Source organism: Anas acuta, chromosome 12 (genome assembly GCF_963932015.1).
Source record: "Anas acuta chromosome 12, bAnaAcu1.1, whole genome shotgun sequence".
Lineage (NCBI taxonomy): Eukaryota > Metazoa > Chordata > Aves > Anseriformes > Anatidae > Anas > Anas acuta.
Window position 1 is genome coordinate 14,254,186 of NC_088990.1, and position 15,761 is coordinate 14,269,946.

The 15,761-nt window shown below is 37.0% G+C and overlaps 1 protein-coding gene across 7 annotated transcripts in view; it reads left to right on the forward strand.

The window, feature by feature from the left end:
• The window catches only part of TBC1D2B (TBC1 domain family member 2B), a 46,928-nt gene that overhangs the window by 15,660 nt on the left and 15,507 nt on the right, over positions 1-15,761 (forward strand). For all 7 annotated transcript variants that reach the window (XR_011100594.1, XR_011100593.1, XM_068695495.1 and 4 more), the window contains exons 4-12: positions 2,777-2,934; positions 3,206-3,432; positions 6,228-6,620; positions 7,959-8,069; positions 9,189-9,382; positions 10,044-10,538; positions 12,303-12,420; positions 13,136-13,321; positions 14,574-14,695. Coding sequence is in view for 5 of the 7 variants with exons in the window: in XM_068695495.1 (XP_068551596.1) it covers positions 2,777-2,934; positions 3,206-3,432; positions 6,228-6,620; positions 7,959-8,069; positions 9,189-9,382; positions 10,044-10,538; positions 12,303-12,420; positions 13,136-13,321; positions 14,574-14,695 (2,004 nt within the window). In the remaining 2 variants the exon portion in view is untranslated. The remainder of the gene's footprint in view (positions 1-2,776; positions 2,935-3,205; positions 3,433-6,227; positions 6,621-7,958; positions 8,070-9,188; positions 9,383-10,043; positions 10,539-12,302; positions 12,421-13,135; positions 13,322-14,573; positions 14,696-15,761) is intronic.

Genomic DNA, 15,761 nt, shown 5'->3' on the forward strand with positions numbered 1-15,761 from the left:
TTTGCTTTGGGATTTTAATCTGTAGCAGTCATCTAATCTATGCTGTTTTCACAAGAAAGAGGGATTTTCTTCTCTGAAGGATTGATTACAGGCAATTCCTTCTAATGGCTGTTAACAGCTGCTCCAGAGCGGGCTAGGGCATTTATAACCTTAATTTGAGCTTCGTCTGTGTTAAGTGTTTAAGTAAGCGTAGTTATGTGCTTCTAATTCCTAAATCTTTCCCTCATTTAGTCCTACAATGAATGATGCCCAATTGATAAACATGACTGTTCAGTAATAGTGCAAGTGTCCCTCAGGCAACAGCCTTTCTCCTTGCACAGCTTTGGTTTATGCTTAAGCCATTTTAAATGGCATTCACGTGAAAAAGCATGGATTATGTAGGTTTTATATGTTAACATGTGCAAGGAATCAGGCTGCATATACGATCTCAATTGTCACTTTTGATTGACAAGTGATCTTTTACTGGACTGATGATCATTCATGCGTGTGCCACAAGAGGTCTGGTTAGTTGTATTAAACCTCCATGTAGGGCAAGGTTGTTAATGTTTTCATAGTGGAGAAAGGGAATTATTAAACTTGAGAATTAATCACCTCTAGAAGATGTGTGCACTATCTAATATCCTGTTGGATTGTGACTAGTTTTAACCCCAGTGTTAGAGAATCAGTCAAGGTGTCTCTAAAACTTCAGAGAATTTTCCACATTACTGGAGGATGTATTCAAGTACCCATAATGTCTTAGTCATGGACTTAGCTTTGCTCTTGAACACACTTATGGTGTTTTTGCCAGAGAATGTGTTCCTATAACAACTGCATTTACATCCTAAGGAGCAGTGGTGAGTTAAGGTGGAAGAAAGTGAAAAACGGGTCTTTGAGATAAGCTGTATGTATGTTTACAGTAGCTAAAGCTGAAACATGATTTTCTATTTCTTTAAAATCTATCTTCAAGCACTGATGGTGTTCAAGCCTGATTTTTTTTGTCTCGCTGTCACCTTCTTGCATCTCTTGATTGTGTAGAACACACACGAAAGTATACTGGACGTGGGTAACGTCAAGTTACATAAAATAAGACTTAAAATAAAAACATTTAAAAATAAGGAATCAGTAGATCATATGTTCAGATCTTAGTTTCTGTTATACTTTGCTTAGGAAAATAAATGGTTTTGTTGTTTTTTCAAATTTTCTTATAATCTAATAGAAAGCAATGAAGCTGTCATAGTAACGTGCATGTAACCATTCTGTGCAAGAGCTTTACAAAAATCAGCATCAGCTGTGATTATTCATGGGCCTAACAGCATTTTAAAAGGTTTTCTAGGAGTAATTTGACTTCCTGTATCTTGTGAGTTGTGAAGCTTCAAAAGGTGGTTTTTGGACACGCTTTAAATACTGACGTTGACCATGGCCAGAAAAGGCAGCTGGGGAGTGCATTCTAAGAGATGAGCCACTCTTCAGAGAATAGCTGTAGAGATGCCAGCTGATGATAACTTTGAGTGGCCTAGGAAATGCACTGATCATCGTCTAATTTGATCTATTTGCTCTGAACATTAAAATGGGGCTTCTTCCTCCCAACTGAAGTGGTGACCTTACTGAAAAGACTGGAAGGAGATTAAAGGTGTTGTGCAACTCTATCTCTGTCACACTTGCAAATTGATTGTTAAAATAGTCTTACTAATAACCTTGAGGAATATTTTTGAGTTGTACTTGATTGTTAATCAGTTAACCAGATTATAGGAAACTTGCACTGCATAATGAATGATTAGCCTATGATCAGGCCTTTTCAGCCTGACAAGATATTTGACATCTGATCAAAGACTGGATTGGATCACGAAGTAATCGGGAAGGTGTCATATAGCTTGCTTTCTGTTTACAGTTTGCAGAGTAAGAAGAGAGAATGGGGCTGACTGAGTGTAAGCATCTCTGTGGGCTTCCATCTGTGAAGACTATGTAGGAAATGCTGATACTAAATGTATTTCTTTTCTACTTTTATCTAAAACACTAAGCTGGTTCATGTGGATTGGTGTGGAATTCCCTGTAATCAAACAAAAAGACTTGACAATACTGAGCTACATTAATATTCAGACTTTGGATCATACATAAGTGTGGACTTGAACATTTTTGGCAGCATGATTGTTGTGCTGGGGAAGCTGGGTAGGGGAATCATATCTTGTTTGTGAAATATATTGCTCTCTTGTAGAATTATCTGTTTGGAATGTAGAGGTTGCCTCTGAAATGTTCTTGTAGATAATTGGCAACGTTCCACCTCAGGAAGGAAAAACTGCTAAGGAGTCAATCAGCAGCAGCTACAGCAGGTCCCTTGGATGATCCCAAGTTTGATGTTAATCCAGAATGTGATACTATAACGTGTGTGTTTTGTCTGCATGCTATTCTGTTTAATGCTTGGTGATTATCCTAAAATTTAGAGCTAAAATAACCAATCAATAAAGAGATGCTGCTTTGAAATCTTTCTCTTTTTCCTTGCCAAAACAAGGATAAAACAGAGGATGATAGAAAAGACCACGAGGGTCTACTAAAATATTTATTTATTGTTGAAGTGAAAGAATTCTTCTGTTTTGAAACATACAGTAGTTGATATCTGGTCTTGTTTAATGGGATATGCTTTATTTCCTTCGAGCTTTTGTTTGGTTTTGGTTATGTTTGTGTTTTTAGCTTATGTTTTTGTTTGCATTGTTTCAGCTACAGTGGTTGTCTTAAAAAATAATGATAAAATGAATACAAAATGGACAAATGTTGGTCTCTTTTTCTGTTGTGCTTTTCACAGAAATTCAATGTCATCTTTAAGAAAAGGGAATAACGAAAATCGCAAGAGCATATTTTATACCAGTGAAGAGTGGGAATTGCTGGATCCAACCCCAAAAGACTTGGAGGACTCCATGGCCCTGGAAGAAAAGAGGAAAAACTTCGCAGAAGGAAGTAAAGGTAGAAATGGGAGGAAGGAAGAGGAGCTCCTGCCCTTCCTCCTTTATTGTAGTGCATTGTGATACCAGTATCTCTGGGAAATTAGTTAAAATGTATCATTTATTCACACATCACATCCAGAGAGCTCTGTTAACTCTTTTTAAAATTACTTGTTTGTGATGTGTTTGAGAGTATCGAGCTGTTTCAATGTTCCGAAGAGTCTAATAAGTATATTTTTAAAGGAAATTTGAATGCTTTGAAATACCTGTTAATTAAATGACATTTTATGTAGGTCTGACTAGTTCAGCTTTTCCATTTGATTTTGGCCGCATTCCACAAAAACCGAGACGCCCTTTAAAAGACATGATTGGATCAAGCAAAAACCGGAACAGCAGCGACTCCTCTCCAACTGAGTGGTGTTCTGGTAATGGCAACAAACTAGTCTCTGAACTGCAACTGAAGTATCAAAGCCAGCAAGAAGAACTGGAAAAGCTGAAGAAAGATCTTCTGAGCCAAAAGGTAACTAAGCCTTCAGGCAAAGTGCATAAATGCAAATGGATGTGACAGGTAATTGTTTACCCTTTACAGATACCTAACTATATTAAGAGCTCATTGTTGGTAGAAAATAATGGTATGAAATGAACCTTTATTTATTACAAGTCTTGAATCAAGGACGACTTATGTGTATCTTACTCTTTGAAGCTAGCTTTCCCAGTGTCTGCAAAGATCTTGACAGATAATGCAGAAGATAAAAAGCTCTGATTAGTACCTGTAATTCCTGAGGAACTCCTCCTTTCAAGTTTTTCTTTTTTGTTTGTTTTTGTTGTTTCCTTTGCTGCAGAAGAGGAGAGTGGCAGAATGGTAACTGACACCTTCCCACTCCTATTGCATCACAGTGTATCAGCACAAAAAGATCTTGTGAATCATAGACCCTAAGCATAAATCTATACATTTAGTATTGCCCTCATACAGTGTTCATGCTTGTATGCCCCCTGCTTGCTCAGATTTATTAAATAACTTGGTTTTTACCTGAAGTAATTTCTCCTCATTTTAAGAAGAAATAGAGTTTAGGTCATGCTTGGTGCTGCTAGGTTTGCTATTTGTGTTCTCCAGTATACAAGATGATCAAAGGGAAAACAAAGAAATGAATGCCTTTACATGCATTTGAGGTGTTCTTTCCAAGGAGTACCTTTGTGCTTCTCAGACAGGTTTTGTGTGAAATCTCACTGTGCTCTAATGGAACATTGTGTTTCAGCTCCTTCTGTCCTCGTAAGAAGAAAAAGAATACGTACGTCTCAAGTAGCTTGACATATTCTCACTGTTGATACTGGGCTGGATTTAGAACTGTGATAAATGATGGCAAGGTACAATTAGGATGTTTTCCTTGGCAACATGAGTGACTAGACAGATCTTGTATTTTAGTCTATTTTTAGAGAGTAGACTGTAATTGATAACCTACTGTGCAGTTGCTGTTTACAAGCAAGGTCATCTATCACATATGTCCCTGTTGAGTAGGTTTCTCTGATAACTGAATGTCAATTGACATGTAAGTTACCAGTCTGGGTGCTGTTATTTTTGATAAATAGAACACTTGAATATCACAGAACTATGCCCATGAAATCATCCAGCTATTTAGTGATTAGCAGTTCAGTCCAGTAGCGTTAAGATAGTAACACCGTCAAATCACAATGGAGGAAGGAAGAAAATCTAGTTTCTCAAGCTTTTCCTCAACAAATGATCCTTCACAGACCCCTCTAAAGACTGTAGCTTGATATTTGACTCTGTAGACCCAGGTCTTTACAGTTTACTCTTCATTGTTTTGGGGAAACGAAACCTAATCTGTTAGAGCTTTGCAACACTCCCAAAATCAGTGGTTCATTCTAGGCATGTCTAACACTTTCCACGTCTTCGTAAATTTCCAGATATATTTATTCAACTCAAGCTTTAGGAATTTCATAAACAAATTCCTATTTTTGTCCTTGTATTAATGAGTGTCAGAATTATTTAAAAAACGATTGAAGTCCTAGTTTCACTGGTAGGTGTTGGAGATACTTCTAGGCTTGAACTTAGCCCTCCTGTGGTTCCACAGCATTAGACAATTAACCAAAAATGGGAACCAGGAGAGGTAATAACGTATATTAATGAGACGTGCCTGTCAGCAGTCTGCTGTTCTTCCTTATGTAGTGTGTTGATCTGGAATATCTTCTTGTTATATAGCTTTTACACTTCAGCTTTTGGAGAGCTTCTGGTAATAGTAAAGGTAGAGTCTGCTTTAGCAGTATGTATTCTATTTTAAAATTTCATTCTTTAACTTTGCATGTAACAAACTTTGCTGGATAGTAGCTGGTATTCTCATTCAGGAGCAGTTCAAGACTCAGCCCAGATCTTGTTCACAGAAAACTTAAGTTTCTGAAAGTTGTAGTAGGATCTCATCCCAGCAAGGATGCAAGCAGGGGTTTACTTTCAGTGTAACTGCCTTAAAAATCAGCTGCTTTTGTGTGTGTATACCTTTAGGCATCTTTCATGCAAGTAAAATAAGTATTGTAGTGTTGTAATGGTTCAGGGTTTGTGCATTCCCATGGACAAGGATACTGGTTATATTTTTTAATGAGGAAATAGATGACAAAAATGGTAAGAATCACTGGATAAATTCGTTGTTGCTTAAAAAAAATAAAATATTCAGAGACTTCATTGTTTTGTGCAAAGACCACAGAAACTCCCTTCTCTTCTTTGTGGCAAGTCAGTTAATTAATTGGTTCTGTAGCAAGGCTTTTCAAAACAAGGCTGCAAAGACTTTCTTTTAGCAAAGCAGAATGTGTTTTTTTTCCTCCTTAGTAGCTTTTCTGCATTTGTTAGGGAAGAGGACAGTTAGTTATCTTTCACTTCTCTGTACTGTAACATTCTTGTTTTTTGTTTTTTTGTTTTGTTTTGTCGTTTAAGCCCTTCTCATTTCTTAGAACAGGGCTTCTTACAAGTAAGTGGTTTTCAGCTTCCATGTAAGTGCTTTGCTGTAGCTGTCAACAGTTCTTCCTGAACTGGCTGTAGCCTTTCCAGGAAAGGTCTTTAGCTCAGGGAAAGATACTTAAGCCATTCACATAAACCAATCATTGTGAGGTATTAACCTGTTAGAAACCACGTCCTGGAAGTGTTTCCTTTTTTCCTTAAACACCATCGTAAGTTTGTTATAAATAAACTCAGATGCAAAAAATAAAATAATAATTCCAAAGCTTACTTGTATTTGACATTAGATTTCTAAGCTATAAATTCTCCAGCTTTGTTTTTTCAGTTCAATCTTTTTTCTTTTAAATTCTCAGGAACTTGTGAGACTTCTGCAGCAAACAGTCCGATCTTCCCAATATGATAAATACTTTGCAAGCCGTCTGTGTGAGGGGGTTCCCAAAGACAAATTAGAGCTGTTGCACCAAAAAGATGACCAGATTTTGGGTCTCAACAACCAGCTTGAAAAGTTAAATCTGGAAAAAGATAGTCTGCAGCAGGAAGTAAAGAATCTGAAATGTAAAGTTGGAGAACTCAATGAGCGGCTGGGTATGTTGATGGAAACTATTCAAGCTAAAGATGAAGTGATAATGAAACTGTCTCATCAACTCAGCGAATGTGAGGACAATACATCATCCCAAAGTGGCGCAGTAAATTCTCCCACGGCCACCTGTATTAATAAGGAACTACAGGAACTGGACAGACTAAAAGTAAGAGCAATGTCTCTGTCTTGATGGATAGGGAAATCTCTGCTGCCTTTAAAAACTACTTTCTAGTCTGCTCTATTTTCCGGGGAGATAACTTGAGCATTTCTCCAAGATACTCATCACCTGAGGCTTTCTCTCCTTGGAATCTGCACTTTGAACTGTTGTGTGAACAATTTAAACAGGACTTCTATACTTTGAGCTGGTCTGTGCAGCTGTAGTACAGTATCTCATACATTTGGTAACTTAGTCTTTGGTGTGGAGGAAGAGCGATGTGAGAAGTAATCAAAGGAACAGGAAAACAGTAAGGGTAAGAAAATATAAGCATGGAGGAATACGACCAAAATGCTTGGTTTTTTATTTCTTTAATATCAAATGTGAGGAAACAAAAAGCACGAAGAATGAATGGTAAAGGAGAAAAGAAAAGAGGAATATAAGAACCTCTATTACTAATGATGCTCCAGATGTTATCAATGCGTGTTATTCTTTTAACTGACCTCAGTGAATGTGGCAGGTTCTTATGGAGTTACTGAAGTTACCCACTTTGCTTTGAACACTCCTACTTGCCTTTGGATAAATGCTGATTCCACACTGAAGTTCCAAGCGATTTGGAATATGAGACGGATAGAATATATTAAAAGGTTCATAGCTTTATTTCTTGTATGTAAGCCTGGAAGTTTTAGGAAATAAAATTGAAACTAGAAATCAGTAGTCTGGGCAGAAAGGAGAACAAAGCTTGCAGATGCTCATTGTGGGGATGTTGTAGTTGTTGAGAGTCCCTCATCTCACAACCTCAACCTTCAGAAGTAGTATTTGTAACCTGGAGACGAGTGAATTTGGTGAGGAAGCTTTTGGTAAGGATTTATATTTTTGTGTGGATGCAGACATGACTGAGGACAGGTAGGGTAACAAAAACCCAGGGGTCGTTTGCTCCCAGTTCTTGTACTGCATGTTCTTCTGGCTGGTGCGCAGCACCACAACCCCTCTGGCATGTTCAGCATGCATGTTTTGTTCTTTTCGAGGTGCAGTGAGGGGCAGCTTCACAGGGCTGGTCCTGCCTCATGCCTGCAAGCAGTGAGCAACTGCCTTCTGCTGGGGCATAGCACAGTGCAAGTGAGGCCCAGCACCAGCCTGTACACATCCATGCTCATAGCTATCTAGCCTCTGTGTTTGACTTAAGTGGACACTAAAAATACTTGGTTTGATCTTAGTTATTTTAGTAGCTATTAGTATACCTGTTAGTAGCTGCTTGGTCTCTGTTCTGAAATATACTTTCTCTGGTAGGTGTTTGCAATCTGTAAGATATATTTATTAAAAATCCAGTTTGTTTTCTTTCGTTAACAGGACAATCTTCAGGGTTATAAGACCCAGAACAAATTTTTAAACAAGGAGATTTTGGAGCTTTCTGCTCTACGAAGAAATGCAGAAGTGAGAGAGAGAGAATGGCAGGCAAAGGTCAGATTAACACAGCATGTTTTCATTTTGGCTATGTCTAATGCAGTTTTCAAAAATTCACTTGTAAATCTACTCAAGGAACTTAACTGTAACAGAATTGGAACAATTCAAAAGTATGACCTGATAGAGTCAGTTGAAAAACAAACACAGTTTTACAGATCAATGTATCTGAATGGATTCTTGAAAAATGTGGTGATTTTTAGAATACTGTTCAGTGCATTATTTCATGATTTATGAACACAGGCATGTGTACATGTATTTCTGCAAGCATATATCACTTGCTCAGCATTAAAACTGCAGTAGCTTAAAGTATGCCAAAAACAGGGTGTGTACGAAAGGATGTGATAGTGTTTTCTTTTAATGGCATGTCACAGAATAGGGCTTTCCCCTCTTGAGCATGAAGGATGACTAAGTTACGGTAAATGTAACTTTGGAAGTGTTTCTCTGTGGATGAATTTAAGTGTAGAGAAGTTGCAGGTAAATGATAGATTTACACTGCCGTGGGCAAATAGTGTACACACACTCGTTGCTAAGTTTCATGGGGTGTGCCTCTCTTTATAGGGAGGTGGTGTGCACAGCTGCCAAATCTAGAGGCTGTATTTTTGGCATGGAAGTTTGTTGACAACTGCTAAATGCAGTTACCTAACTACTTAATATCTTCAAAATTCCATATGAGTTCTTGGGGTTCAGGTGTGCATAGAGAAAAACTATTTCTCTAGAAGCACAAAATGATTGGGTTGTACTTCATACAATGTAATAACAAAGTTTACTCAGATTTTCTGCATATAAATATACCTATGGTAGAAATACAGGTGGACTACTATTCTGCCTTTAAAGAATTCTGTAAAAAAGTGACAAGTATCTGAGGTATCTTACTCAAGTATTTTGTGTGCAGAGATTTATTATATTGTAATAAAAATGTCTGCATAGCGTATATTTTCCATGTTAGAGTTGCTTTATGTTTCCTGGTGCTACACAACTGGGGAGTAAGGTTCTTGAATTAAATATCTTTAAGCAACTGGAATGAGTAGAAGAATATTGAATCAGATTTGAAGAGATGTGTGGTACAAACTAAATGTCTGAAGATGTGTTCTAAATAGTGTATGTTGTTTTCTGCAGTATACTAGCTTGGAAGCCAAACTCTGTCAGATAGAAAGTAAATACTTGATCTTGCTTCAAGAAATGAAAACTCCTGTTTGTTCTGAGGAGCAGAGCCCTGCTCGTGAGGTTATTGCACAGTTACTAGAAGATGCCTTGAAAGCAGAAACCAGCGAACAACCAGAACAAGCATTTTTCAAACCATACCCGGTCAGGTAATTTTATGCAATTAAAAAGCGTGTGTATATATAAAACATATGGGTATAAATTATGTTGTGAACACACCTTTATCTGTAGTAATAAAGGAAGTACCATCATTGGCAGCCAGAGCACCTACCTCTCAGATGAATTCTATCACACCTCAGGCATTTGTTGTGGGTATCTTGACCACTGGGCATGGTTCTAACAGTGGAAAACAGATGGTGGGGATATATATTTGCAGGACTTGGAGTTTTTAATGTATTTCCCATCACAAGTAATGGTATAATAAGGAAATTCTTCTGGATATATAAATAAGTGAAGTACTTTATTTGAAATACAGTATGGAATTTAAACTCAACTGTTGCTATATAGCTGCTGAAGGTGAGCAACTGAAGAGATGGACTAATTAGGACTTGACCCTGTTCTTAAATAAATCTCTTAATCTGTGCAGTGATGTATATATTGGTATATGGGCACAAAGTCTTTTTGAATGTGATTTTAGAATATTAAATAAAATACATAGTTTAGAAAAATGTCTGAATATAGTTCAGTTGAAACTTTTTGAAAACTATGGGGAGCAGTCTGAGGGGTATTGGTAATAACCTTAGGATGGGAACTTCCACGATTGCTGAACACAACTTTAGGATCACTTTTTTTTTTCTTCTGTCCTTTCAGTGAATATGATATATATGGTTTCCAAACAGTCCCAGAAGATGATGAGGAAGAGAAACTAGTAGCAAAATCACGAGCTTTGGACCTGAGATCCCTTTCTCTCAGTGAAAATCGGGAGATCTCCACAGGGGTAAAATGGGAAAACTATCTTGCAAGTACAATGAATAGAGAGATGATGCGCTGTGTGGAACTAAAGAACCTTATTCGATCTGGGATTCCACATGAACATCGCTCCAAGATATGGAAATGGTGTGTCAATCTCCATGTTAAAAAATTCAAGGACAGCACAGTTCCTGGGTACTTCCAGACCTTGCTTCAGAATGCCCTAGAAAAACAAAATCCTGCATCTAAACAGATTGAATTGGATCTCTTGAGAACTTTGCCAAACAACAAACATTATTCTTCCCCAACATCTGAAGGGATCCAAAAACTGCGAAATGTGCTGCTGGCGTTTTCATGGAGAAATCCAGATATAGGTTATTGCCAAGGGCTCAACAGGTAAGATTTTGTCAACTGTAAGTTATAACTATGCAGTGAAAGAAACAATGTGCAGTTTCAAAACACTTCCATAGCAACAGCCTTTTGGACAGCAGTTCTCCTCATGGGTTGTATGCAATTCGTAATGTTGTAATAAGTAGATAATTACCATGTTTTTAAACAATAAAAAACAGAAGATTTGGATCATGAGACTTCTAAAAGCAGCTCTGCAAAATTGGAACTGGCATTAATTCGTAGGAAATGGACGACTTAAATGTAGGTTTTGCAAGGTCTTCATGTCAACTCTAGGGAATCCTTTTGTGTGCAAGAATTTGTTAGCAGGTTTTTTGTATGCTTTTTTAAATAAGCAGAAATAAACGCTTGAAACCTTATTTTTGTGTGTGTCTTAAGGCCACAGATTTCATCATTTCTTTCAGGATGTCTTCAGTCAAAGTTGCAGTAATCGTATTAAGGACTATTTTGGTGCTACAGGGCTAGGCAAAATTTGAAGTATAATGTCATTGCAATTGGCATTTGCTGAAGTAGGTCTGGTAGTGTGAGATCTGTAGTGAAGGAAGGCGTTATCTGAAAGAGATGTGTTAGTCTAACGTGCCGTTGTCCCCATGTTGTAATTCCACAGATGTCAGGTTGTGTACTAGTTGATATACCAGAATAGGGTAAAAGACTTGAACTAGAGCAGCTGTATCATTTGAAATGTGCACTGAAGAAGGGTACAGATACAGTAAAGAAGATCCCATGGGAAGTGTTTAAAAAGCTACTCTCCCTACCCAAATGCTTACTAAATTTTTATTTATTTAAGGAACTGTTTTCAAATTAAATCATGGTGGTTTTTAGTCACTTCGCTCTGATTTCTTACTTATATATAATGTCGTTCAAAAGCAGAGTACTCATGGATCATAACAATGGATGCAACTGCTTCCCCCCTCTTTTTCAATTGCTTAACATTTCACAAAAGAGAACCTATGAGAGAAATAAACAATTCTGCAGTTGAGTATACATAAAGAAGTTAAAAGCAAATTAAATATTTTTCCATGCTTTGATTCTCTTAAGCTTTCAAAGCATGATAATCTTGTTAAGCTGCGTAACGTCAAAAGCAGTGCATGTCATAGATCCTCTTGCATACAGAAATAAGTTGAGGTAACCTTTCATATTCAAACAGCTGTCAACGACACAAAACTATTCCTCTTTTTTCATACTCCTTACTGGAAACAGGAAAACCAGGAATGCTGCTCTTGAATCCTTTTTTTTCCTCCTACTTTAGGAAATTCTTAGAACAAGTTAAGTCTTTGAAATATTATGGGTATTTTCCTAAAGACCATGGTATATGAAGATGCAAGTATTGCTGTAGTGTAGTGGATATAAAGTAAATTTGCTAGAAATTATTTTTCTAAACTTAAAATGATTGTGTCTGAAATGCAGGAACCATCTTCTTTCTTTCAGTAAGGAAATGCAGTAGTCTGGCAATCAGAGTAGTAGTAGGTTTATTAGGTTTAAGACTTGCAAACTTCTAAATAGTTTGCCTTAGTTCCCGGAAAAGCGTGTTCTAGCAAATCACTTTGCTTTTGCCTGTATGTTTCTTACTGAAATGAATAAAAATATTTGGATTGGCTGAGAAGGCATCTCGTTGCCTCAATTGAAGCTGCATTATCTCTTATTAATCCATTTATGTCTGCTGAACAGAAATAAAGGCTCTATTGTAATTCATCTTCATGCATTTTGTGGTATTTATTATAATGTTCTTCTCCAAATAAACCCTGTTTTCAGATTGGTAGCAATTGCTCTTCTGTATTTGGAACAGGAAGATGCATTTTGGTGTCTAGTAACGATAGTGGAAGTTTTCATGCCTCGTGATTATTATACGAAAACACTGCTGGGATCTCAGGTACGTGCTGTGCCAAAATAAAGCCTGGCCTGTAAACTGTAGCCAGTTGAAAACTTTGTTCTAAAACTGTTTGGTATGCCTTTTGGGGGTGGGAGTGGCGAGTATGTAATGAGCTGGTGGAAGTGAGTTACAGGCACCAGGGACAAGGACTCTGAGTATAGAGCTGAAGTGAATGTTCAATGACCTGCTTGGAGCTCCAGTTCTTAACCCCTCATCTAACTGTTAGTTTCACAATGTTGATGGAACTGATTGATTGTTTGTTTGCTTCCTCAAAATTAGTGGGATGGGCTGTGGGCTGTCTTGGGGAGTAGGGGTTGGAATGCATTCTGCAGTATTGTGAGCAGTATACACCTTAGGGCTCCTCTGCTTCCAGGCAGTGCTCTTCAGTGCTGCTTTCTCCCTTCTCCAGATCTCTCTCCAGCTCGTTCTTTACTCTGGTGCTTGTGCACTGATGCAGCACAAGTGACCAGTAGCAGGAACACAACATCTGTGTGTGAGGAGTCCTCTAAGATGGGGTGGATTATGAAGCAAAAGGTTGTTTCAGCAAGGGAGGTGTGCTTTGGAGTAATGGTGTATGGGTTGGGTGCATATAGCATAGAAATGTTGACTTGACAGTCCTGGGACACCTAGTGAGCTCTAGAAAAATCAGTCCTACTTTGAACCATGTGTATGTTGGAAAATATAGGATCAATAATATAATGTGTCTTCTTTTTAGGTTGATCAGCGAGTATTCAAAGATTTAATGAGTGAGAAACTTCCACGACTGCATGCTCATTTTGAACAGTACAAAGTCGACTATACTCTTATAACTTTCAACTGGTTTCTTGTGGTATTTGTGGACAGTGTTGTTAGTGACATCCTTTTTAAAATATGGGACTCATTCCTATATGAGGGACCAAAGGTGAACTGAATAAGCTGAGTTTTTCAGTTGTTATCTGGTAACAAGATACTGTGGTGTAACTGTTTCAGGGTGCAGGAAGTTGGTTTCACGGGAATCCTGTCACTTAAACTTTGCATACCCACCATTTTTTTTACCATTGAAAAATAAAGCTATAGGCAGTGCTGTCAATCAGTTTACAATAATTATACGAAAATTGGAGGTAATGTTATAAAGAAGAAAACTTAAGAAGGAGAAAGAAGCATTGAAAAGATGTAAAAATTAGTCGTAACCAAGTATTAATGATGTCTCTGCAGCAACTATTTGCTTTATTTCTGCAGACATCTAAATTTACAGTTGGCCAATAATGACTTTTTGGGCTGGATTCAAAGGATCAAAAGGATTCAATGACTCTTAATAATGACTCCCTATCATAAAATAAGGGGATGGAGATGTAAGAACTTTAATGTTTCATACTTGTGAAATTGTAGTGAAAAAATCAGTGCAGGGCTATCACTGAATTTGAACCCAGTAATAGCATTAAAGCAGATGTTGGAGATCTATAAAATAGAAAAAAATCACTTAGTAGTTAGATTTCTTGTGAACTTCATCTGAGCATTCTAACACAGTGGTATTTTGTGAAGGCAGCTCTGCACAGACAAATTTAAAACTCCCTGAAGCCTTTTCAGAACGAAGTAATGCTTTTTCTAGCTTATGACAAAGTTGATTGACAAGCTGATATCAAACTCCTACTGCATCAGTCCCCCCAACATGTTGGGAAAATGGCACTGGAAAACAACTTGTTAATTAATAAGCAAGACTTAATTTTATCTCTGCAGTAATTTAGTAGTGTATTCAGTAGTCTTTACAGCTTTGAATTACAAAATCAAAACTTCAGAGTTTATATCCTGTAAACCCAATGTTGTATCCTGGATTGAACTGCAGAACGCCTTGTATTGGTTACAGGCTGTAACAGATGTTCTGGGCAGCTCTTGGAAATGAGGGATAGATCAGGCAGGAGATATGGAGGTATGATTAGATAGCTTAAATGCAAGCTGTAGGAGAAGTAATACTATATGTAATATAGTATAATAATATAGTATATGTATAATATTTTATATATTATATATACTACAATAATATAATAGCTAAAAGCAGAATGCTTTTTATTTGTATCAAACATTGATAAATGTCTTATATTTGTATCAAACATTGATAAAAACGTATGTATCAATGTTTGATACAAAGAATCAAACATTATATTTGTTTTTATCAGGTAATATTCCGATTTGCCCTGGCACTCTTTAAGTACAAAGAAGAAGAAATCTTAAAACTACAAGATTCGATGTCCATTTTCAAGTACCTTCGGTATTTCACACGTACTATACTTGATGCTAGGTGAGTAATTCACACATGCACTTGAAAGACCTGTGGTGAGGCATGGGAGAAGTTGTCTTTTTTTTTTTTTTTTTTTGGGGGGGGGGTTGTTTGGATTGTGGTTTTGAATCTGAACCTAAATTTTGATATAAAACAACTGGAGATGAAACTAATTGCTAACACTTCTCATGAACAGTTGATCTAGCATCATCTTCAAACACTGTGAATGATTAGGTTTCATGATATAAAAAAGGAGAGGTGACAAAAACAGAAGTGAATGGGTAATTGTAGTTGTTTTGAGGGGGGGGGGGGTTGATTACTTAGCCAGGTTGGTATTGTTTAGTAGTTGTATAATGGTAGTAAAATTTAAGAAGCTTAGCCATGAGTAAAAAGTCTCACCCTGCATTGTGGATACAACTTAAGTTGTAAATTGTTGTAAATTGTTGTTGTGGATACAACTTAAGTTGTAAATGTTTTATAGTAAATAAAAGCACATCTTGGCTCAAATATTAAAAGTGTGAACTGGGTCCCACTAGAATTAGATCTGTTACGTACTGCTAATGTATAGGTTAATGCCATGCAACTCGCTGATTTTAAGAACATTAAAGGAGACATAAAATACCAGTTATATACTCTTCTGTTCCTCAGTCCTTGCCTAGGAACTAAGGTTCTCATCAGTGATGGTATAATGTTTTAAGTTCCTGGTTTCAAGAGTGCAGAGCAGCAGATTGAAATGAAAAAGAGATCATGCTGGGTTAGGTTTAATGCTGGAAGAAAAAATAATTGCATAGATACTAAGACTTGCTGATTTTGAATTCAATATAAAATAATATATTGGAATCCAAGGCATTGTTTTTGCTATAATAAATTCCAGACAGAATTATGGTTATATTTTGTCTCCTACTTTTAAGAGCTATTTACTATTTTTAATTCCTGACTTGCAGTTTTAACTGGAACAATGTAAAACTGAATAATCTCATTCTTAGCTTAAAAAGGATTGCTGGGACTGATGCAGGGAGAATATTCTGCACCTGCTTTAGATGGTGAAAGTCTTGGTAACAGCTGCTGCTTTCTCTGCTGAAACATC